Below are 24,162 nucleotides of genomic sequence, written 5' to 3'. Positions count from 1 at the left end.
AGTCAGTTTAGCTGTTCTAAATAAAGCCGGCTGGATTTCGATTGTCGCTTCTCAGAGGTAACACTTTTTGACTGCTGTTTACCATTGTGGAGAGTAACTGCTTATCAGAGGTTAAAAGGAACTAAAAATGAACAGGGGGGGAATAAAGCTGTTGCTATGAGGAGGTGCTGTTTTGTGAGGTTATACTGTATTGCTGATATGTAGTTTCTATTTGGGTGTGAAATACACTTCTGTGTTAAAAGTGTATGGCACTTCATACCCAGATAGAAGTTATGTAACAATTTATACCATATCTTATATTGGCAGTTAATATGTTTTCTCTTTCCATCACATTTATGTAACTGATTTAATGTTGACAAAATCAATGACTAATAATGAATGTTGGAATAGCAAAAGTTCTCATATGACTTTGTGACATGTATACACAATCCTAGCCTGTCAAGCATTATAATCTTCAGAATGTCAGTAGATTTCATTGGAATTAGAATGCAACAGTTGTATATAGCATGAACAAATATGTTGTCAGTATGCTTTAACTTACCTGTTAACCATTACCCTGCCATATTTCTAAAATGGACTGGTCCATCATTCAGTTTGGGCAGTACCACTTATTACTCAGAGGTGTGTTCTCTGAAAATTTACTGACTGAATAGCAAACAGTGCAGACCATGATCAGACTGCACAGATGTGCAGGCTGATCTTGGTCTGCACTGGTAGCAAAGCCAAATTCACTCGCCGCCAGCAGGCTAAAGGTTAAGGGAGCAATCTGATGATGTAGTGTATTGTAAATATTTCACTATAAAACTTACTCTGTATGTTGTTGTTATGTAGGGCAAGACAAGTTGTGGTATAACAGAAGATGTGTTCTATAAATGGTTACAGAAAGGACCTCAGACAATAATCTGGTTACCTACACTACATAGACTCATCTCATGTGAAACAGGTTAGAGAACCACAGACACATTTCAAACTATGAACAATGTGCAAAGACTTTTGAAAAGCTGTATTTCAGATAAATGATTGTAACAGGCCTTATATTGTACTGTCAGCATTTTTTTTTAATTCAAATTATATTAATTTGCAGATGTGAGTTTATACTATGTACTTTTTAAGCTCAATTTTGAAACTGACCAATGGCAAGGTTGTATGCTGATGCTGATATTAAAACCCAGTTTTATAATCTAGGAGTCAAATTATGATCTACCCCCATTGTCAGACAGTTAGATGTATGGAATTATATATATAAATTCATTCTGTATTGTTTCCTATATTTCAGTGAGCCATGACGCAAAGTGCAATATTTGTAAAGTATATCCTATTACAGGACTGAGGTAAGAGTGATTTTTAGCTCATCTGATTTTTTGAGAAAAAAAATGATGAGCTATTGTCATCACTTGATCGGTGTCGGCGTCCGCGTTGCCTGGTTAAGTTTTATGTTTAGGTCAGCTTTTCTCCTAAACTATCAAAGCTATTGCTTTAAAACTTGCAACACTTGTTCACCATCATAAGTTGACCCTGTACAGCAAGAAACATAACTCCATCCTGCTTTTTGCAAGATTTATGGCCCCTTTTGGACTTAGAAAATATCAGATTTCTTGGTTAAGTTTTATGTTTAGGTCAACTTTTTCTCTTAAACTATCAAAGCTATTGTTTTGAAACTTGCAGCACTTGTTCACCATCATAAGCTGACCCTGTACTGCAAGAAACATAACTTTGTCCTGCTTTTTGCAAGACTTATGGCCCCTTTTGGACTTAGAAAATATCAGATTTATTGGTTAAGTTTCATGTTTAGGTCAGCTTTTCTCCTAAACTATTCAAGCTATTGCTTTGAAACTTGCAACAGTTGTTCACCATCATAAGCTGACTATGTATACCAAGAAACATAACTCCACCCTGCTTTTTGCAAGAATTATGGCCCTTTTTGGACTTAGAAAATCATGGGTAGGACAATTTTTCTATTATAAAAACAAAAATCAGACTAGCGTCAGCACCCGCAAGGCGGTGCTCTTGTTAAATATGGAACATTTCAAATTAAATATGGAACATTTCAGATTAAATATGGAACATTTCAGATTAGATATGGAACAGTTCAGTCTTTAATCACAAAAATGAAACGTTTTATGCTTTAGAAGGAAATGGCAGTAACTGCTCATCCATTCAAGATATTGTATCTGGTCTGTAACTGTCATGGATGTATTCTGTATGCAGTAGAATATTGCAGTTAGAATCTCTGAATAGAATGTCAAAAAGAAAAGAGGTTTGAAAAAGATTACCTGTGTATAATGTTTTATGGTAGAAAATTCCAGAACATTTGAGATTGCTCATCTTTTACCAGTTCCTGTTTGTATGTTGTTTATATTTTCTTTATTTGTTGATAACATGTTGCTTGTATGTTGTTTTGTATATTATCCCCTGCTGAAGGTGGACGGATATAGATTTGGCATTGTCTGTCCAGATGAAACAGCTTTTGCTTAATAAATATAGGGCACTTGTGCCTACTGCTTTTCAACTTCATAGGATTATTGCCTGTGGTCAACAGATGACCCGCAATGATTTTAGGCCAAAAGGTTAAGGTCAAGTGAAAACAGTGACCTTGAAACTGACAGCAGTTTCTGATCAATATCTTGAGAACTTTTGGACTTATAAGGCTGTAAAATTTCATTGGATGATTGCCAGTGAACAGGAATGATCAGTTTTACTTTTTTTGTGAGAACCTCAAGGGTCAAGGTCACAGTGACCTTGAGATTGAAAATTTTTTCTGATCAGTTACTTGAGAATGCTAAGGCTTATTGCTTTCAAACTTCATAGTTACTAGATGATTTCTGGTGATTTTGAGTTCAAAAGTTATAGCATACAAAATTACATACCTGGTTGCCTCTTGTAGGCAATCATGGAGGCATGTATGTATCACAAACATCTCTTGTTACAGATACAAGTGCCTGAAGTGTTTTAACTTTAACATATGTCAGAACTGTTTCTTCACTGGTAAAACAAGCAAGAGGCACACAGTGAAACACCCGACACAAGAATACTGTACAAATGTAAGTTAAATTTCTGTTACTATTATTATTTGAATAAAAGAGTTGTTATGTTCTGCAAGGCATATGCAGGTTGTCAGCTATTCCTGTATTCCTATATTTTTCCTATATTTTGAGGTAATTTTCTGTGTTTTGAAACCTCCAGTATTCCTATATTTTTCCAATATTGTTTGAAAAATGGTTTGCAGCATTATTTTATGTGTTGCTATGCAAGTCATGTACCATTTGCTGACAATAAGATAATGCCCTTAGATAAGTATTTTTTGCAGTTGATGTTTGCTAATGTTACCACAATGTGTTGCTTTCTTGGATAAGTGCAACCATCCTTAAATGAATCATCTGACTGGAATTGTGTAATTTTGCAGCAACACAAACTCAATACATATAAGGTAAGTGTGAAAGAAAATACTAAATCCTTAAGTGCCAGTGATGAATACTGTGAGACAGTTGTTCTCTTTCAGACTTCTGAAATTGAGGACATAGCAAGGCACACATAGTTTTCTTAAAAGAAAAGGATAATTTTCAAAAAAGCAAAAAATGTTTTAAGTAGAAGACAGTGTTTTTGGTGATGCACTTACAAGTTAGAAAAGGAAAGTAAGTTCACCTGAAAGAAGAAAACACCTGAGTTAACATAATGCTAAGAAGAAAACAAGAAAATAAATTGCTAGTACCACAGTGACTTTACATTTTCATTGTTTTTTGTAAACTGGCTATGGATACTTCATCTTTCAGTACTAGAACCAGTATTAATTATGATGTTTTAGAAAATATCAGTATCCTCAAAGCATGTGACAGAGCGAAGCAACTCGGTCTGAATCATGCATTCAATATTTTTCACGATAAATGCCCAAACTATTTGAAACAAAACTTTACTAAAGTGTCTGAGATATATACAAAGACAAGATTTAGTAAAAACAATTTTGTAGTTCCTAAAATTTCATCCTTTGAGTCAAGGACATTCTTTGTCAGGCAATTTCTGATTGGAATGCTCTGCCAAGCAGCCTGAAAGATATAAAAAATAAGTCAAGTTTTAAATCTGCTTTAAAAGCACATCTGTTTAAAGAAGGTAAATTACTTGAGGAAAGCAAAGCTATAAGATATAATTATTTAGTTTTTAAATTCAGTTGTTATTTAAACTTTAGTTGTTGCTACTGAGGTACTCACTAAAATACATTCTCTTTAGTACTTCCTTTTTATTAGCTCACCTGTCACATAGTGACAAGGTGAGCTTTTGTGATCACCCTTCGTCCGTCGTCCATCGTCAGTCCGTCCGTCCGTGCATCAACAATTTCTTGTCTGCACGATAGTGGTTTCATTTATAATTTTATTTTAACCAAACTTGCACACAACTTGTATCACCGTAAGATCACGGTTCCTTTCTTGAACTGGCCAGATCCCATTATGGGTTCCAGAGTTATGGCCCCTGAAAGGGCCAAAATTAGCTATTTTGACCTTGTCTGCACAATAGCAGCTTTATTTTTGATTTGATTTTTACCAAACTTGCACACAACTTGTATCACCATAAGATCACGGTTCCTTTCTTGAACTGGCCAGATTCCTTAATGGGTTCCAGAGTTGTGGCCCCTGAAAGGGCCAGACTTAGCTATTTTGACCTTGTCTGCACAATAGCAGCTTCATTTATGACTTTATTTTAACCAAACTTGCACACAACTTGTATCACCATAAGATCTCGACTCCTTTCTTGAACTGGCCAGATCCCATTATCGGTTCCAGAGTTATGGCCCCTGAAAGGGCCAAAATTAGCTATTTTGACCTTGTCTGCACAATAGCAGCTTCATTTATGATTTGAATTTAATCAAACTTGCACAAAACTTGTGTCACCATAAGATCTCGGTTCCTTTCTTGAACCGGCCAGATCCCATAATTGGTTCCAGAGTTATGGCCCCTGAAAGGGCCAAAGTTAGCTATTTTGACCTTGTCTGCACAATAGCAGCTTCATTTATGATTTGATTTTAACCAAACTTGCACACAACTTGTATCACCACAAGATCTTGCTTCCTTTCTTCAACTGGCCATATTCCATCATGGGTTCCAGAGTTATGGCCCCTTAAAGGTCCAAAATTGGCTATTTTGGCTTTTGCAGCCGTATAGAGACTTCATTTATGGTTTGATTTGATACAAACTTCCAAAATATCTTCAACAACAATAAATCTTGGATTCCATGACAAATCAGATCCAGTCATAGGTTCCAGAGTTATTTTATATCTGATTACCTCCCCAGATTGTAATCAAAATGGATTTATATCAGTAAGTACTTACAGGACTTACCTAAAATTTCATTATTGTTATTAGTTTTATGTCATATTACCTCCCTTTATTTCAAATTAAAATTGTTATATCTCCATAACTAATGAAGATACTGATCTGAGATTTCATTTATGTCAACAGATTTATTTGGTAGATCCTTCTTTTGTCCACTTACAATATTTTTTTTTTGATTACTTCCCTTTTACGTTACTATAAATAGCTTATTTTAAGTAACTTTTTTATTATTGGCCGTAGGGAAAACACGAGACCAGTTTTCTGTGGTACAACATGGATGGTACCTCCAATTTTTAGGTGTATTTTAACATATCTATACCTTGTTAGATTTTTTTTTTCTTTTTGGTTAAATTTCTTCCCTTTGTTGTTCCTTGTACTTTTTTTTTATGAGGACCTTCGTGTCCTCAAGTGCAATGATAACAGGTGAGCGATATAGGGCCATGATGGCCCTCTTGTTTTATTCTTCTTTTGCATATTAGTTTTTCATTGATGTTTTTTTTTCTTTTTACTTAACATGTAACTAAATCGGTGCCATAATGAGTCGAGGACCCCATTGGAAATAAGTGCGCTTCAGGCTACTTTCATGGGTTATCCTTGGTATAAGATCAGTGGAGAATAATTTAGGAAGCACGACTAAACTTGAAATAACTCTTATGCTTTTTATTTTTATTAAATCATTGTCTTTTTTATGACTTTTATAAAACTATCTATTCATATTTATTATCTATGTTTAAGCAATATTATGTGAATGTAAGTCACATGTTAGTTTTAGAAATTGTTCGCTTAGTTTTAAATATCTTACAAAACTTATCTTATTAATGCGATATTTATAATTTTAAATTGTATATATGATCTTATACCTGAATCTATCTATCTCTATCTCTCTATCTATCTCTCTATCTATCTATCGCTATTGCTTTTTATAACTTGCAACACTTGTTAGCTCGACTATTCAAAGAATGGGGGAGCTATCCTACTCGCCCTGGCGTCGACGTGAGCGTGTGTGTGAGTGTTAGCGTGAGCGTCACACAAATGTTAAAGTTTGCGTACCACCCTAAATATTTTCTAAGCCCATTGAGATATTGCTTTCATATTTTGCATACTTGTTTACCATCATGACCCCAGTCTGTAAAAAGAAGGAGGTAACTCTATCAAGTATTTTAACTGAATTATGGCCCCTTTTCGACTTAGAATAAATGTTAAAGTTTGCGTACCACCCCAAATATTTTCAAAGTCCATTGAGACATTGCTTTGATATTTTGCATACTTGTTTACCATCATGACCCCAGTCTGTAAAAAGGAGGAGGCAACTCTATCGAGCATTTTGACTGAATTATGGCCCCTTTTCGACTTAGAATAAATGTTAAAGTTTGCATACCACCCCAAATATTTTCAAAGTCCATTGAGACATTGCTTTCATATTTTGCATACTTGTTTACCATCATGACCCCAGGCTGTAAAAAGGAGGAGGCAACTCTTTCAAGCATTTTGACTGAATTATGGCCCCTTTTCGACTTAGAATAAATGTTAAAGTTTGCGTACCACCCCAAATATTTTCAAAGTCCATTGAGATATTGCTTTCATATTTTGCATACTTTTTTTCCATCATGACCCCAGTCTGTAAAAAGGAGGAGGCAACTCTATCAAGCATTTTGACTAAATTATGGCTCCTTTTCGACTTAGAATAAACGTTAAAGTTTGTGTACCACCCCATATATTTTCAAAGTCCATTGAGATATTGCTTTCATATTTTGCATACTTGTTTACCATCATGATCCCAGTCTGTAAAAAGGAGGAGGCAACTCTATCAAGCATTTTGACTGAATTATGGCCCCTTTTCGACTTAGAATATGCTTTATATTGTAATGTTAAAGTTTTACTCATTGCTTATATTATATTATCAAGCACTGAGAATAGTCGAGCGCGCTGTCCACTGACACCTCTTGTTCACCATCAATATCTGACTCTGTACAGCAAGAAACATAACTCCATTCTCCTTTTTGCAAGAATTATGGCCCCTTTTGGACGTAGAAAATATCGGATTTCTTGGTTAAGTTTTATGTTTAGGTCAGCTTTTCTCCTTAACGGTCAAAGCTATTGCTTTAAAACTTGGAGCAGTTATTCGCCATTAAAAGCTGACTGTACAAGAAGTACCATAACTCTACATTGCTTTTTTGCAAGAATTATGGCCCTTTTTGGACTTCGAAAATCATGGTAAGACAGTATACAGAGACAAAAAAAATCAGATGATCATCTGCACCCGCAAGGCGGTGCTCTTGTTTATGGGATTATCGTTGTTGTGACAAGTGCCACTGACATGAGAGGGGATGGTAAATGAGTGTAATAAAACTGAGCTCTTTTTGTTGCTAGTGAAAATAAGAAATATGGGAGATGAGTGTAACATACATTGAGCTTTATTTGCCACTGAAGGGAGACACGGTGGCAAATAATTAAAACAATAGTGAGCTCTTTTTTTCTTCTTAAGGGAGGAATATAGTTATCTCTCCTTTAATAAGTACATGAAATACAGTAAAACCTGCTTTAGCAGTCACCTCTGTTAAGTAGCCAGTGTCTCATTTCCCAAAATGGTCATTTATTCTATAAATTACCTGCATTAAGCAACCACCTGCTGTAAGCAGCCACTTTTTCCCACTTCCTTAGCTGGCTGCTTAAGTCAGGTTTTACTGTACCTTGTCTGTGTTATATGTTTAATTGAATTAAGAGATTGCAATGAAATTACATGTTAAAGCATTTGTATAAGATGCAAGAGTCAGGTCTGTACCTTTAACATCAGTGTTGAAGTAAGTCGCACTAAGTTTATCACTAAATTTTACCATTCTCTTCAATATCATTTTCAGTCTACGGCCAAAGATGAAGCAGCTGCATTCATGAAAACTTTGAAAAATAATTTGAGTCGTAAGCACAGAAGAAAGTCACGCATCAAGTACCTGCCAATAGAAGCTGATAGCCAATACACAAATCTAGCTTGGTAAATATAGAACTTACTTCTTTGATTTCAGATAAAATAAGTTGTTGTGAAGACCAAATGTTTTTCACAGTTTTTTTATGAATAGTGTTTGCAAACTGAATATTCTTATTATCCCCCGCCGATGAAATCGGGAGGGGGGTATTGAAATGGCGTTGTCCGTCCGTCAGTCAGTCCGTCCGTCCGTCCGTCCGTCCGTCCGCAGCCATTTCTCAGTAACTACTTGGTAGAATTTCATGAAACTTGCAATAAACATGAACCAACATACTGCGATGATGCCCGTCAAGTTTTTTTTTTGATTGGTCAATTTCCCTCAGAGTTATTGCCCTTGATCTAATAAAAAATGTCTGTCTGCAGCCATTTCTCAGTAACTAACAGGTAGAATTTCATCAAATTTGAAATAGACATGAACCAAGATACTGCGCTGATGCCCGTCAAGTTTTTTTTTTGATAGGTCAATTTCCCTCAGAGTTATTGCCCTTGATTTAATGAAAAATGTCCGTCTGCAGCCATTTCTCAGTTACTAGCAGGTAGAATTTCATCAAACTTGAAATAGACATGAACCAAGATACTGCGACGATGCCCTTCAAGTTTTTTTTCGATTGGTCAATTTTCCATTTAGTTATTGCCCTTTAATTGTTTAAAAATCCACAGATCTGTACATAACAAACCAACCAATTGGAAGAATTTCATTAAACTTCTTCCATTCTTTTCCATGCACATTTATTATAAACATGTGATGTTGTGTACCTACACCTGGTCACCACCTTACATTGGTCACCCCCCTCCCTCCCCCCCCCCCCCCCCATTTTTTTTTTTTTTTTTTTTTTTTTTCTACCAATATTTATAATCAACATGTAAACTGTTGTATCCTCACCCCCCCCCCCCCCACCCAAACAAACCATTCATTTTCTTTTAATTTGATTTGACTAATGAAATTATTTGCTTCTTGGTAACATTCTTAACTTTTTGCAGGATATATTTTTATGCAGTTCCTCAACTCTGACCCTTTCGGCGGGGGATTCCAATTCATCGAATTTGCTTGTATTTTCATTATTTTTTGTATATTTTTAGCTCACCTGAGCCAAAGGCTCATAGTGAGCTTTTGTGACCAGTCAATGTCCGTCGTCCATCTGTCAACATTTTCTAAAAAAATCTTCTTCTTGAAAACCACTGGGCAGAATTACACCAAACTTCACAGGAATGATCCTTGGGTGGTCCCCTTTCAAAATTGTTCAAAGAATTGAACTCCATGCAGAACTCATTGCCATAGCAACCGAAAGGAAAAACTTTAAAAAATCTTCTTGTCCAAAACCGCAAGGCCTAGAGCCTTGATATTTGGCATGTGACATCATCTAATGGTCCTTTATGAAAGTTTTCAATTTGTGCCCCTGGGGTGAAAAGAGACCCTGCCCCAGGGGTCCCAAGTTTTGCATAGACTTATATAGGAAAAACTTTAAAACTCTTCCTGTCTAAAACCACAAGACCTAGGCCATATTTTGGTATGTAGCATTGCTCAGTATGGAGAGCACAGATCTATGGATCAGGGGGAATTAAACAAATGTACACTGTATGTCAGTGAAATTGTTTGCATCCCGCGGCCTGCACACATTTCAAATTAACGCGTCCCCCTTGAAAAATATGCGTATATGCGTCTTTGCCGCAGGATGCACAGCAAATGAATCACTGCATAACATCATCTATTTCTCATATAATAACTTAATTTAAGGAGCAAAGAGCAACTATTTGGTATTTGACTTGTTTGTTTTACATAAAGAACTTAAAGTAATACACAAATCTACTGTATAAATGTAATTTGTTATGATGTCATTTACAGCACGAGAATTGTCTTATATCCTCTGGTTTCTAGCACTGGTGAAGACATGGTGAAATATCTCTGGTTTGCAAGAAACATGTATTATTTCAGGTCACCAGGAAAGGAAGAGAGAGACAGAGATATTCATACAGAGATTTCAGAGACAGCCAAGAAACTTGCAGAGTTAGAGGTCGAAGACAATACAGAAAATATTCCTGAGCCACAAAGTAGTCCTGAAAATATTCCAGAGCAACAAAGTAGTCCCAGAATACCACATCCTGCCAGCCTCTTCACTAATAAGGTAATTTTCATCCTCATTAACTTAATTAGTTTCAAAAATCTTTAAGTCAGTGATTTTAAGGGAATTTTTCATTATTGTCATCAAAATACTGGTACCAGAATTTACTTTCTTTCCAATGTTAGAATCACTTATGCAGGTATAATAAATCAGTTTTCAAGTATTACCGGTGCTCTAATAAAATTCTGACTTCAATTTAGTTAATTTTTTAGCTTAACTGAGCAGGAAGTGCTTTGGATGAGCTGTTGTGATCACTCACTGACTTCTGTCTGTTCATTCAAGTGACATATCCTCTGAAACCATTTGATGAAGGTCAGGGGGCATGTCCACTTTTTCCTATATGTTTGTAGTGGGAACTGCATGCAAATGTTTCCCTGTTTCACTTTTCCCTTTCTGGGAACTTTACGAAAATCTTATCAGAAACTGCTGAATTGATTTTGAAATAATTTTGCCCAAATGTTTCTTTAGTAACTCTTAGAATTTTTTTTTTATGCCCCCGAAGGGAGGCATATAGTTTTTGAACCGTCTGTCCGTCTGTCAATCTGTCGGTCTGTCAGTCTGTCGGTCTGTCAGTCTGTCAGTCTGTCCGCAATTTTCGTGTCCGGTCCATATCTTTGTCATCGATGGATGGATTTTCAAATAACTTGGCATGAATTTGTACCACAGTAAGACGACGTGTCGCGCGCAAGACCCAGGTCCGTAGCTCAAAGGTCAAGGTCACACATAGACGTTAAAGGATAGTGCATTGATGGGCGTGTTCGGTCCATATCTTTGTCATCGATGGATGGATTTTCAACTAACTTGGCATGAATGTGTACCACAGTAAGACGACGTGTCGCGCGCAAGACCCAGGTCCGTAGCTCAAAGGTCAAGGTCACACTTAGACGTTAAAGGATAGTGCATTGATGGGCGTGTCCGGTCCACATCTTTGTCATCCATGGATGGATTTTCAAATAACTTGGCATGAATGTGTACCACAGTAAGACGACGTGTCTTGCGCAAGACCCAGGTCCGTAGCTCAAAGGTCAAGGTCACACTTAGACGTTAAAGGATAGTGCATTGATGGGCGTGTCCGGTCCATATCTTTGTCATCCATGGATGGATTTTCAAATAACTTGGCATGAATGTGTACCACAGTAAGATGATGTGTCGCGTGCAAGAACCAGGTCCGTAGCTCAAAGGTCCTAAACTCTAACATCGGCCATAACTATTCATTTAAAGTGCCATCGGGGGCATGTGTCATCCTATGGAGACAGCTCTTGTTTTCAATACTTGGCTGCAAGCTAAAAATACGAAAAAAAAATCTTCAAACAGCATCTGATGTTGAACCGCTGGCTCTGATCACAAACTGCTAGCTCGATTTTGAAATAATTTCACCCAAATGTTTCTTGATTGACCTCAACCAAGATTGTTCAAATTATTGCCATTTGTCAAAAAACAAGGCCACCAGAGGGTGTATATAGTGGGAAGTTTAAAACCTTCCTATATGTCAAAAAACATTGCCATGGAAATTAACAAAATAGATATAAAATTAATTTATCATACAAATAAAATGAAGTAATTCATTACCTTATCTTCAGGTTATGCTTTTCATTTTTGATGGCAGCTTGTGAACATACTGGATATACATGTAGTAATAAATTCATCAGAGTTGAAATGGAATAGAAGTTAGCAGCAGAGACAGTGTGAAGATGTTTTATATTGAATAACACTAAAATAGCAACTTATATCAATGGAAGTAATACAATAAATAAAATCACAATGAAAATTAATATAAACATAGGGAAGCTCTTTTAATATCAATTTGAACATGGAAAGGAAATTGTTACCGTTTACTAAATGGGAAAAACCGAGTGAAATCAAAATGATCAGAAGTATGTGTACTTCAATACAAAATGAACAACAATTGATTGAGTTTAATGTTAGTTCAGAAAGTTAAAAATAAAAATAAAAACTTACACTGATGAAAACTATTGTATATATGTATTTTGCAGATTGAATGCTGGAAAAATGGGAAATGACTGATAAAATCAAGAATTGACTGATTGTGCTATAATATTACATGTTTTAGGTTGATAAAAATTGTAATTATTAAAGTCATTGCTGATAAAGAATTGATTGATAAAGATGCTATAATATTTAATGATTTAATGTCATTCAGAGGAATAGTATTTCAGACTATGCCAACAATATTGAGTTGTCATAAAATGTGGCTGCTCTGGGCAGGGCTTGTTTTCCAAAATATTTGAATAACATTTCTGCAATAGAGTAACTGAAAATAAAAAATGTTGGTCTAATTTAAAAAAAGGAATGTTTCTAAACTGACTTATAAAGTGTCCATGAACATCAACACAGGTGTGTGAAATAGGGCCACCATGGCCATCTTGTGTAAATGTCCTTTCCAGATTCATGATAAGGTTTTACTCACAATTTTAAAAAAATCTGACAACAATTTCAGGAGAACTTTTCACCAAAAGATGATGGCTTACAGAAAGAAAGAGATGAGTTGAATGCAATAATTAGACATCTTGAAGAAGAAAACAGGTAAATTCTTTACACACAATATCACGTTAAAATTAATTGAAACATTTTTAGCTGAAGAATATTGGACTGTTGAAGTCACCCTGGAGTCAGGCATGGCATTCTAGTGTCAGTGTTGCTTTCAGGTTAAAGATACGGGTAAGCTTTATTTGGCATCACATGTAATCAACAGGCAATATGAGTTTCCATCTCTGTAATCTGTACAATCAGTTTCATTTAAAAAGGAACAAATCTGGTTATGTCTCCCTGCTTAAAGTGTTAACTTTTGTAAAACAGAAAATATTGTTACTTAGCAGAAACTTTAATGGTAGCCAAGGGGATAACATGCTGCCCCATATACTATTCTCTTATCTATTGTTTACTATTATTTATTAGGTTTGTTAGTGACCCTCATGGAAATATGTGGGGTCAGTATGATAAATGGAGGGGGGACAGGGGCAGTTGGTGAGGTGTTAGCCAAGTCCCCATATTTATCATACACTCCACATATTTCCATGGAGGGTCACTAACAAACCTTATAATTGATTTGTTTTATTGACCCCTTATTTTTTACCTAAAACGACATGAAAATCTATTGACCCACTACATAAATATAGCGGGTGACCACAGGACCACCTTTTATCCTATGAAAATGCTAGTGTCTTATGGGAGGTAAAACAAATAGTTATGTTCTGTTACCTTCTTCACAATGTATGGCTATTTGAGAATCTGTTTTTTCCATCTTTCTGTCCCTCCCTGTATCTCATTGACCTAAATAATGGATGCTTAGGTAGAAACTTGAACAACAGGTAGCATAAATCTCTAAATTCAGTTTTATGAAGCTAGAAAGAACAGCAGAGAGAACAAAAGAGTACCGGTAGCTATGTTAATATCCATTTAAACAAAGGCCTACTTAACACCATACCATGAATACAGTTAGTTATATGTCTTAAAATTTTAAACAGATACTCTCTTTTCTCAGTAAAAGGACATATATGATATATATATGATTTTCAGGATGTTATATGAACAGATGTCTGCCTTACAACAGACCAGTGATACAGAAAGCCTTACATCAGACAGCAACTGCCATCATTCTGGACATAAAACTCCGACCTCCAGTATCATGCATAGAATATTAAGAGTAAGTGAAATGACCACATAGCTACACTCAAATCATTTATTTTTCTCCATAAAATTCTATGGTTTCAACTAAAGAACAACTTGTTAGGATAGAATATGTGGACTTCAGATTTTAGAATAAAGGGCAATTTATTAGTCATTTAGATCTACGAAACCTAGTTCACATATAAAAATGGTTTATCAAAATTGATAACCAGAAATTTACAAAAGCTCAAGTGTTTGGAGGAATTATATTAACTGTATATATTTTTTAGCTTGACTGTTTGAAATATTTAAAAAAGCGGAGCTGTTGTTGTCACCTTTTCATTAGCATTAGCATCTTAAAAATTCTGTATGTAAGCAGGTTTCTACACAACTGCTGAACTGAATGCTTACATACTCCTCATAATTCTTTGGCATCATAAAATGATCATTCTGAACCATATCTCTGATTTGCAGTTTACAGAACTACCAGTATGCTCTTTTTTTTTTATGAAGACAATTTTGGTAAAGCTTTTGTATGTAGCCTATTGTTATGTGGAAGGGTCTCAAATAGCCAAGCATGCTATCATTAGACATCTTTTGTTCTTTTTAAAAAAAGAAAAGAAATAAATCTGAGGAGAAATGTCAGTTTTATTTATTACAAGAATGGTAATCACTGAATATTAAAATTCTACAGCACTTTTCTCAACAGTATCTCATTGCATACCTTTTATGCATTCAATGTCTAAAAAGTAAAATGCAGGTAAGCTGTTGTCATAAAGGCTATATAACCCTTTTGTTTTCAGGAGACCCAGAATCTTCCAGTACGAGAACCATTACCCATAGAAGCCACGCCTATTTTTCTCAGTGTGCCAATCATAAATGTGAATGGTTACCAAAGTGACAGTTTCTCCATCAGTCCAAAGTCTTCTATTTACTACGGTTAGTGTTTTTGTGCCTGTTTTATGCTCAGAATATTAAAGTAAAATAACAAAAGTATGTAGAAAGATTGTAGTAAAATATTAAGGAATAATAACAAAATTTGAATCCCTAGAGAGGGTACAATTTCATACTTGTAAACATATATGTATTTGTAGTAAATCTCTATTTATAATGATAAATATCTAACATAATGTCAGATGAGTTTATTCAAATTGTTTGCTACACATAAATTTACACATTTAAAACTTCATATCAAGGTTTTACAATTACATCTTGAATGTTTGGGCAAATTGTGTTAAAATTACAGAGTATTCTGAATTTTGACACCCAAATGTTTATTGAACTTGCATGTACATTTATGAACTCACAACCTCTGTCAGTTTTTGAGTTTGCCCTTAATTGATTTCAGCATTGGATATACTAATTGGATAGATCAAATAATAGTATATACAGCAGTCATATTATAACTTGATACATTAAGTTTTCACAAATGCTTCTATTTTAGTTGTCATATCAGCTGCCAACATTTCAATCATTGTTGACAAACAACATACAGTCAAACCTGTGTTAAAGACCACCTCTGAACAGAGACCACCTGGCTCTAAAGACCACATGTTTTGTTTCCCATTTTAACATTTACAGTGTATTTCAACCTGTGAATAAAGACCACCTCCCAATAAAGGCCACATTTTGGCTCTCCCAAGGGTGGTCTTTATAGACAGGTTTGACTGTAGTTGTTTCTGCATTGGACAGCCTTTTATATGTCTTCTCAAATTTGGGATATATTTCCCTACTAGCTTGCATCTGACCCTGACCATGATGACAGTCATTGTAATAGTAAGTACATGTGTTTTGTTAAATTCTTGTGTTACTACTTTCAGCTCCATCAATTCAGCAGCCAGATTTTTCTCCAACAGATTCCAGCTCCTCGCCTTACCCAACCCTTAAATTGCAAAGGGACTTCACTCCACCAAACTCTCCTCCAAGGGGACTCACTCTTGCTGATAGTTTAGATGTCCTAGATACTAGCCCAGCCAGGTTTAGTCTTCCTTCACCATCAAAGAGTTACGACGAGTTCAACAGTGAAGAGGCAGAGTTACGTGCACTTGTCAACGAAGCTGACCAAATGTTTCCACAAGATTTGTCATATGGTGTGTTAAAATGATACTCAGTAATGTCTCATACTGTGGAGCCTGCCTCAGCAGCCACCTCTCTTAAGCAGCCACTTGCATTAAACTGCTTCTCAGTCAACTTCACAAATCAATTTGAGCTGCACCATGAGAAAACCAACATAGTGGCTTTGCGACAAGCATGGGTCCAGACCAGCCTGCGCATCCACGCAGTCTGGTCAGGATCCATGCTGTTTGTTTTTAGAGCCTATTGCAATTAGAGAAACTGTTAGTGAACAGCATGGATCCAGACCAGATTGGGCGGATGCGCATGCTGGTCTGGATCCATGCTGGTCACAAAGCCACTATGTTGGTTTTCTCATGGCATGGCTCATTTGTTCTAATTTCACCTTGTTTTAAGTAGTCACCTGCCTTAAGCAGACAGATTGTGTCACTCTAATAGCTGCTTAATACAGGTTTGATATGCAAGTAAAACTAAGTCTGTTTATTTAGCTTTAGCATGTTACACTAAGTCTGTTTATTTAGCTTTAGCATGTTGTACTAAGTCCATTTATTTAACTTTTGCAAGATAACAAACCTGTTACAACCTTGACTTTTTAGCTCACCTGTCACATAGTGACAAGGTGAGCTTTTGTGATCACTCTTCGTCAGTCATCCGTGCGTCAACAATTCCTTGTCTGCACAATAGTGGTTTCATTTATGATTTTATTTTAACCAAACTTGCACACAACTTGTATCACCATAAGATCACGGTTCCTTTCTTGAACTGGCCAGATCCCATTATGGGTTCCAAAGTTATGGCCCCTGAAAGGGCCAAAATTAGCTATTTTGACCTTGTCTGCACAATAGCAGCTTTATTTATGATTTGATTTTTACCAAACTGGCACACAACTTGTATCACCACGAGATCTTGGTTCCTTTCTTGAACTGGCCAGATTCCTTTATGGGTTCCAGAGTTATGGCCCCTTAAAAGGGCCAGAATTAGCTATTTTGACCTTGTCTGCACAATAGCAGCTTCATTTATGATTTGAATTTAACCAAACTTGCACACAACTTGTATCACCATAAAATCTTGGTTCCTTTCTTGAACTGGCGAGATTCCATTATGGGTTCCAGAGTGATGGCCCCTTAAAGGGCCAAAATTAGCTATTTTAACCTTGTCTGCACAATAGCAGCTTCATTTATGATTTGAATTTAATCAAACTTGCACAAAACTTGTGTCACCATAAGATCCCGGTTCCTTTCTTGATCCGGCCAGATCCCATTATGGGTTCCAGAGTTATGGCCCCTTAAAGGGCCAAAATTAGCTATTTTAACCTTGTCTGCACAATAGCAGCTTCATTTATGATTTGAATTTAATCAAACTTGCACAAAACTTGTGTCACCATAAGATCCCGGTTCCTTTCTTGATCCGGCCAGATCCCACAATGGGTTCCAGAGTTATGGCCTCTGAAAGGGCCAAAATTAGCTATTTTGACCTTGTCTGCACAATAGCAGCTTCATTTATGATTTGATTTTAACCAAACTTGCACACAACTTGTATCACCACGAGATCTTGCTTCCTTTCTTCAACTGGCCAGATTCCATCATGGGTTCCAGAGTTCTGGCCCCTTAAAGGTCCAAAATTGGCTATTTTGGCTTTTGCAGCCATATAGAGACTTCATTTATGGTTTTATTAGCTCGACTATTCGAAGAATAGTCTAGCTATTCTACTCACCCTGGCGTCAGCGTCGGCGTCACACCTTGGTTAAGTTTTTGCATTAAAGTACATACAGCTATCATTTAAAGGCATATAGCTTTGAAACTTATTTATTCTTTTTCTAGGTCAATTACCAACCTCACTGGGTCAAGTTCCATAACTCTAACATGTATTTTGAGCAAATTATGCCCCCTTTTGGACTTAGAAAATCCTGGTTAAAGTTTTACATGCAAGTAACTATCTCCAAAACTACTACAGATATTAAATTGAAACTTCACATGTGTCTTCTGGGTTATAAAACTAGTTGATAGCACCAAGTCCTATAACTCTGACATGTATTTTGGGCAAATTATGCCCCTTTTTGGAAATCCTGGTTAAAGTTTTGCGTGCAAGTACATACAGCTATTACCAAAAGGCATATAGTTTTGAAACTTATTTATTCTTTTTCTAGGTCAATTACCAACCTCACTGGGTCAAGTTCCATAACTCTTAACATGTATTTTGAGCAAATTATGCCCCCTTTTGGACTTAGAAAATTCTGGTTAAAGTTTTACATGCAAGTTACTATCCCCAAAACTAATGCAGATATTGAATTGAAACTTAATATGTTTCTTCGGGGTTATAAAACTAGTTGATAGCACCAAGTCCCATAACTCTGATATGTATTTTGGTCAAATTATGTCCCCTTTCGAACTTAAAACTCTTTTGATATTTAACATTTTGGGTAATAATTTCCTGCTTCTGTGACAATATTTCGAATAGTCGAGCTTGGCTGTCTTATGGACAGCTCTTGTTTGAAACAAACTTCCAAAATATCTTCAAAAACAATAAATCTTGGATTCCATGACAAATCAGATCCAATTGTAGGTTCCAGAGTTATTTTTTATCTGATTACCTCCCCTGATTGTAATCAAAATGGATTTATATCAGTAAGTACTTATAGGACTTATTTGAAATTTCATTATTGTTATTAGTTGGACAGAGACAATCAGGGTAGATAACTATGGACTGGTTTTATGTCAAATTACCTCCCTTTATTTCAAATTAAAATTGGTATATCTCCATAACTAATGAAGATACTGATCTGAAACTGGGTTCGAAACTGGGTCACGTGCCTTCCAAAACTAGGTCAGTAGGTCTAAAAATAGAAAAACCTTGTGACCTCTCTAGAGGCCATAATTTTCAATGGATCTTCATGAAAATTGGTCAGAATGTTCACCTTGATGATATCTAGGTCAGGTTCGAAACTGGGTCACGTGCCTTCAAAAACTAGGTCAGTAGGTCTAAAAATAGAAAAACCTTGTGACCCCTCTAGAGGCCATATAATTCAAAGATCTTCATGAAAGTTGGTCAGAACGTTCACCTTGATGATATCTAGGTCAAGTTCGAAACTGGGTCACGTGCCATCAAAAACTAGGTCAGAAGGTCAAATAATAGGAAAACCTTGTGACCTCTCTAAAGGCCATATTTTTCATGGGATCTGTATGAAAGTTGGTCTGAATGTTCATCTTGATGATATCTAGGACAAGTTCAAAACTGGGTCACGTGTGGTCAAAAACTAGGTCAATAGATCTAAAAATAGAAAAACCTTGTGACCTTTCTAGAGGCCATATATTTCAAAGATCTTCATGAAAATTGGTCAGAACGTTCACCTTGATGATATCTAGGTCAAGTTCGAAACTGGGTCACGTGCCATCAAAAACTAGGTCAGTAGGTCAAATAATAGAAAAACCTTGTGACCTCTCTAAAGGCCACATTTTTCATGGGATCTGTATGAAAATTGGTCAGAATGTTCATCTTGATGATATCTAGGTCAGGTTCGAAACTGGGTCACGTGTGGTCAAAAACTAGGTCAGTAGATCTAAAAATAGAAAAACCTTGTGACCTCTCTAGATGCCATATATTTCATGAAATCTTCATGAAAATTGGTCAGAATGTTCACCTTGATGATATCTAAGTCAAGTTCAAAAGTGGGTCACGTGCGGTCAAAAACTAGGTCAGTAGGTCAAATAATAGAAAAACCTTGTGACATTTCTAGAGGCCATATTTTCCATGGGATCTGTATGAGAGTTGGTCTGAATGTTTATCTTGATGATATCTAGGTCAAGTTTGAAAGTGGGTCACGTGCCATCAAAAACTAGGTCAGTAGGTCAAATAATAGAAAAACCTTGTGACCTCTCTAAAGGCCATATTTTTCAATGGATCTTCATGAAAGTTGGTCTGAATATTCATCTTGATGATATCTAGGTCAAGTTCGAAACAGGGTCATGTGCGGTCAAAAACTAGGTCAGTAGGTCTAAAAATAGAAAAACCTTGTGACCTCTCTAGAGGCCATACTTGTGAATGGATCTCCATAAAAATTGGTCAGAATGTTCATCTTGATGATATCTAGGTCAAGTTCAAAAGTTGGTCACGTGCCTTCAAAAAGTAGGTCAGTAGGTCAGATAATGAAAAAACGTTGTGACCTCTCTAGAGGCCATATTTTTCATGGGATCTGTATGAAAGTTGGTCTGAGTGTTTATTTTGATGATATCTAGGTCACGTTTGAAACTGGGTCAACTGCGATCAAAAACTAGGTCAGTAGATCTAAAAATAGAAAAACCTTGTGACCTCTCTAGAGGCCATACCCTTGAATGGATCTTCATGAAAATTGGTCAGAATGTTCACCTTGATGATATCTAGGTCAGGTTTGAAACTGGGTCACGTGCCTTAAAAAACTAGGTCAATAGGTCAAATAATAGAAAAACCTTGTGACCTCTCTAGAGACCATATTTTTCAATGGATCTTCATGAAAAGTGGTCAGAATTTTTATCTTCATAATATCTAGGTCAAGTTCAAAACTGGGTCACATGAGCTCAAAAACTAGGTCACTATGTCAAATAATAGAAAAAATGACGTCATACTCAAAACTGGATTATGTGGGAAGAGGTGAGCGATTCAGGACCATCATGGTCCTCTTGTTTAATTACTTCCCTTTTACGTTACTATAAATAGCTTATTTTTAGTAACTTTTTTATTATTGGCCGTAGGGAAAAACCGAGACCACTTTTCTGTGGTACAACATGGATGGTACCTCCAATTTTTAGGTGTATTTTGACATATCTATACCGTGTTAGAATTTTTTTTTCTTTTTTGTTAAATTTCTTCCCTTTTTTGTTCTTGTCCTTTGGACATTGATATTTTACTGAGGACCTTCTTGTCCTCAAGTGCAATGATAACAGCGATATAGGGCCATCATGGCCCTCTTGTTGTTTAATTGTTTTTTGATCAATTGCGTAGGTGTGTAAAAACTATATTCCGGTCATGCTATGGTTAATTTGCTGAGCTGCAGTGAAGAATGGTTCTTTGATAATTATATTGTTCTCCTCCTTATTTCATAGAAAAGTAACAATATTTTGACATATATCCATCTTATAGCAATGCTGTTGATATTTTCCAGGGCAGCCAAAGTCGAGACTGGGAGGGAGTGACGATGATATGTTGCGGGCGGCCAACTCTATACAGACGGCTATGTCAGACTTTGTGAATCAAGCTGTTAATATTCGGATACCATCTTGATGCTCATAGAAGTCATTTGAAACAGAAATACTATTTTGAAGTCATTCTTCTGAAAAAAGATTTGCTGTTTGAATGCTTTTAGACAATAGATACCAAAGATGTAGTTTGTGTTCCAGGCATCAATATTGTTTTGCTTTATCTATGTCTGTTTCCATAATAATTAGCTATTGTTATTACTGCTGCTGTTTATAACCTTAGCTTTTTTTGACAGTATCAATAGTGTGTTCATTTGCTGACAGAACTGCTGAAAAAATAACAACTTACTGAAACCCTGGCCAGCAAAACAAGTGAAATTTCTGTTCAGTTTCACACAAATTAATGATATTGTAAGATTTCTTGCAAACCAGTATGTTACCTTTATGCACATACAATACTGATACTACCAACTATAAGTCTGACACTGACATAATAGGAACTGATGGTTTGAATAAACATTAAGTTAATGCCTTTGCTCATAAAATATCAAATTAAAGCTTGGAAAAAAGTAGGTAGAAAAATGCTGATCAAGACTGAATACCAAGAATTATGAAATAGCATGGACACAAAGCAAGCTGTTGTAGCAATATGACCAATGGTAACCATAGTAATGTAGTTCACTACTTTTGAGATGTTTATAGATTTTATCTGATGTTAAAACTGTAAATGCCTTTATTACCAAACTGATTCTGTATCTTACCATATTTGTTGGATAGCTTCAATATCATATTGCTTTAACTTTTCTCTTAACTCGTACCATCACATACTGTGTGATGGAATTATTATACATGCTTATTTAGCTCGGCTATACAAAGTATACGAAGAGCTTTCCTACTTGATCCAGCGTCGGTGTCCTTCTGCGTCCACACCCTGGTTTAAGTTTTGATGCACTCTCTATTTTTCTCTTAACGGATTTGGTTCAAAACTTAAAATAGTTATTCCTCATCAGCACCCACATCATATGGCACAAGGTTCATAGCTCTCTTGAACCAGTATTTCATGAATTATCCCCCCTTTTTACTTAGAATTTCAGGTTAATGTTTTGGATCAATTTCACTCTATCTCAGTTATTACTCAAACTTAAAGTAGTTGTTCCACCTCATCACCCACACCACATGACACAAGGTCCATAACTCTGGCACCAGTTTTATATGAATTATGCCCCCTTTATACTTAAAGTTTTAGGTTAATTTTTATACATTTTCACTATACCTCTGTTGTAGCAGAAGAGATTTGATGCAAACTTAAAATAATTGTTCCATATCATCACCCACATCATTTGACACAAGGGCCATAACTCTTGCAACAACATTTCATGAATTATGCCCCCTTTTTTACTTAGAATAAATCTGGTATAATAATAATTAATTTTGGTGCAATTTCACTATATCTTTGTTATTTCTTCATGAATTTGATTCAGATTTAAAATATTTCTTCCACATCATTGTCCACATCATATGACACAAGATCCATAACTCTGATGCAAATATTTCATGAATTATGTCCCCTTTTTACTTAGAATTTCAGTTTAATTTTTGTGCTTTTTCACCATCTCTTCGGTGTTACTAAATAGATTTGATTCTAACTTAGAAGGGTTGTTCCACATCATCAACCACATCATATAACACAAGGTCTGTAACACTGGCACCAATATGTTACGAGTTATGCCTCCTTTTTACTTAGAATTGCAGGTTCAAGTTGTGATGCACTTTTGCCCCGTCTCAGTTAATACTAAACATATTTGTCTCAAACTTAAAATAGTTGTTCCACATTATTAGCCACATGATATGAATCATGATGCATTACTCTTACAGAAATTGTCCATGAATTATGTCCCTTTGATACTTATTTAATATTTTACACTTTATCTCAATCTCTGTTATTACTAAATACATTTGACTCTGCATTAAGCTATTGTCTAATATCTTCATCCACATTGGAGTCATTAACTACTCCAGTGACAGCTCCAGCTTCCTTAGATGTGCCAGATTTCACTATCCCTCATCAAAATAGTCAAGCGGACTGTCTCCTGTGACAGCTCTTGTTTTATTTATACTTATTTTATTTTTTTAGTCAGGGTTGTGGTTTATACAGGTCTTTTTGTATATCTATTCATTTTTATAGTCTTTAGTATTTGTATTTGCCCAATTTATTTACATATATTTAGAATGATGTTCCTTTTTATGAATTGGCCAAAGTGTCATAATGCTTTTAATTGTCATTTAATTCATCCCCCAGAATGAACATGTGGTGTAGGAGTTACTCATTTAAAATATTTCAATATATTTACATATTTTTGATGTACAGATTTCGACCCCAGTTATTATGCCCCCCTTTGAAAAAGGAGGGGTATATTGTTTTGCAGATGTCGGTCGGTCTGTCGGTCGGTCGGTCGGTCGGAATGTAGACCTATCCGTTTCCGGATGATAACTCAAGAACGCTTGGGCCTAGGATCATGAAAGTTGATAGGGAGGTTGGTCATCACCAGTAGATGACCCCTATTGATTTTGAGGTCTGTATGTCAAAGGTCAAGGTCACAGTGACCCTGAATAGTAAAACGGTTTCCGGATATACTCAAGAACACTTGGGCCTAGGATCATGAAAGTTGATAGGAGGTTGGTCATGACCAGCAGATGACCCCTATTGATGTTGAGGTCAGTATGTAAAGGTCAAGGTCACAGTGACCATGAACAGTAAAACTGTTTCCGGATATAACTCAAGAACGCTTGGCCTAGGACACGAAAAGTTGAATAGGTAGGTTGGTCATGACCAGCAGTGACCCCTATTGATTTTGAGGTCAGTATTCAAAGGT

General features: G+C 35.9%; 1 protein-coding gene across 1 annotated transcript in view; it reads left to right on the top strand.

Annotated features, from left to right (window-relative positions):
* The window catches only part of LOC123525527 (dystrophin-like), a 55,796-nt gene extending 31,882 nt beyond the window's left edge, over positions 1-23,914 (top strand). The window contains exons 9-18 of the mRNA XM_053537799.1: positions 832-943; positions 1,277-1,331; positions 2,930-3,041; positions 8,180-8,310; positions 10,235-10,424; positions 12,880-12,965; positions 13,959-14,085; positions 14,852-14,987; positions 15,869-16,138; positions 21,256-23,914. Coding sequence (XP_053393774.1) covers positions 832-943; positions 1,277-1,331; positions 2,930-3,041; positions 8,180-8,310; positions 10,235-10,424; positions 12,880-12,965; positions 13,959-14,085; positions 14,852-14,987; positions 15,869-16,138; positions 21,256-21,374 — 1,338 coding nt within the window. The 3' untranslated portion in view covers positions 21,375-23,914. The remainder of the gene's footprint in view (positions 1-831; positions 944-1,276; positions 1,332-2,929; positions 3,042-8,179; positions 8,311-10,234; positions 10,425-12,879; positions 12,966-13,958; positions 14,086-14,851; positions 14,988-15,868; positions 16,139-21,255) is intronic.
* The last annotated feature ends 248 nt before the right edge of the window (positions 23,915-24,162 follow it).

This window comes from Mercenaria mercenaria, chromosome 3 (genome assembly GCF_021730395.1).
Source record: "Mercenaria mercenaria strain notata chromosome 3, MADL_Memer_1, whole genome shotgun sequence".
NCBI lineage: Eukaryota > Metazoa > Mollusca > Bivalvia > Venerida > Veneridae > Mercenaria > Mercenaria mercenaria.
This window is presented reverse-complemented; position numbering and strand designations above follow the sequence as displayed.